At 50.1% G+C, this 977-nt stretch overlaps 1 protein-coding gene across 1 annotated transcript in view; it reads left to right on the top strand.

Annotated features, from left to right (window-relative positions):
* The first annotated feature begins 446 nt into the window (after positions 1-446).
* MGAM (maltase-glucoamylase (alpha-glucosidase)) overlaps positions 447-977 on the top strand; it is a 103,572-nt gene continuing 103,041 nt past the window's right edge. The window contains exon 1 of the mRNA XM_006887237.1: positions 447-552. Coding sequence (XP_006887299.1) covers positions 447-552 — 106 coding nt within the window. The remainder of the gene's footprint in view (positions 553-977) is intronic.

Raw genomic sequence — 977 nt, forward strand, 5'->3', positions numbered from 1 at the left:
ATGCTGACAAGGGTGTGGTAGGTGGAACACTAAACTACAAACCTCAAGGTTGGGGGTTCACCTCACCAACTTATCCACAGAAGAGGAGGCCGTCGCTCTCCTAAAGATGCGCGGTCTCAGAAACCCTGTGGAGTAGTTCTGCCCTCCACGTGACGTCACTACTGGTCAGAAATCAACTCGACGGCAGTGAGCTTAGGTTTGGAGCTTGCAGATACAAGTGCATTTTAATCTCAGGGTCCACTGACTCTCTTGGACCAACGGGGCTGTGGTTTGCCTTATACTCTGTCTATGTCCATCTAGATGGCCAGGAAGCTCTGAGTCTCTTGGACCAATGGCCTGTGGTTTGCTTTATACTCTGTTTCTGTCCGTCTAGATGGCCAGGAAGCTCTGACTCTCTTGGACTCATGGGCTGTGGTTTGCTTCACATTCTGTCTCTGTCCGTCTAGATGGCCAGGAAGCTCAGCGTGCTGGAAGTCCTCCTAATTATCTTCTTCCTGATCGTGCTGTGTGTGGATATCCTTCTACTGCTCCTTGTGCTGGAGAAAGACCAAGGTAAGGAAGGTGCCGGCCATTCCTTCAGAAGGACAGAGGTCATTTTACTTCTTTATTCCTCAGCTTGCGAGCAAATACAAAGGTCTGTCCTCACTATCATCCAGTAATTCTCACCTCAGGAGACCAGCAGTTTCCAAGGTGGCAAATCTTTACTGGAGAAGACTGACCATCTTTCTCCCTTGCAGACGCCACTGGGTCTAACCTGTCTTTCAGTTAGTAGACCAACATGCCATGTGCTTTGCCACCAGGTTCCTGTAATGGAAAATATGGGAAGCAGGGGAGCTCTGGTGGCCTAGTGGCAAGGAGCTGCAACTACAATCCCAGAGGCGCACGGTTCGAATCCACCAGATGCTCTGCCGGGGAAGGAGGGACAATCTCCTCCTGTACCAGTCAGATCTGATTTGATGGTACATGCACACAAAAAT

The sequence above is a fragment of the Elephantulus edwardii genome, unplaced genomic scaffold (assembly GCF_000299155.1).
Source record: "Elephantulus edwardii isolate Elephantulus edwardi_28Jun2011 unplaced genomic scaffold, EleEdw1.0 scaffold00055, whole genome shotgun sequence".
NCBI classification, from domain to species: domain Eukaryota; kingdom Metazoa; phylum Chordata; class Mammalia; order Macroscelidea; family Macroscelididae; genus Elephantulus; species Elephantulus edwardii.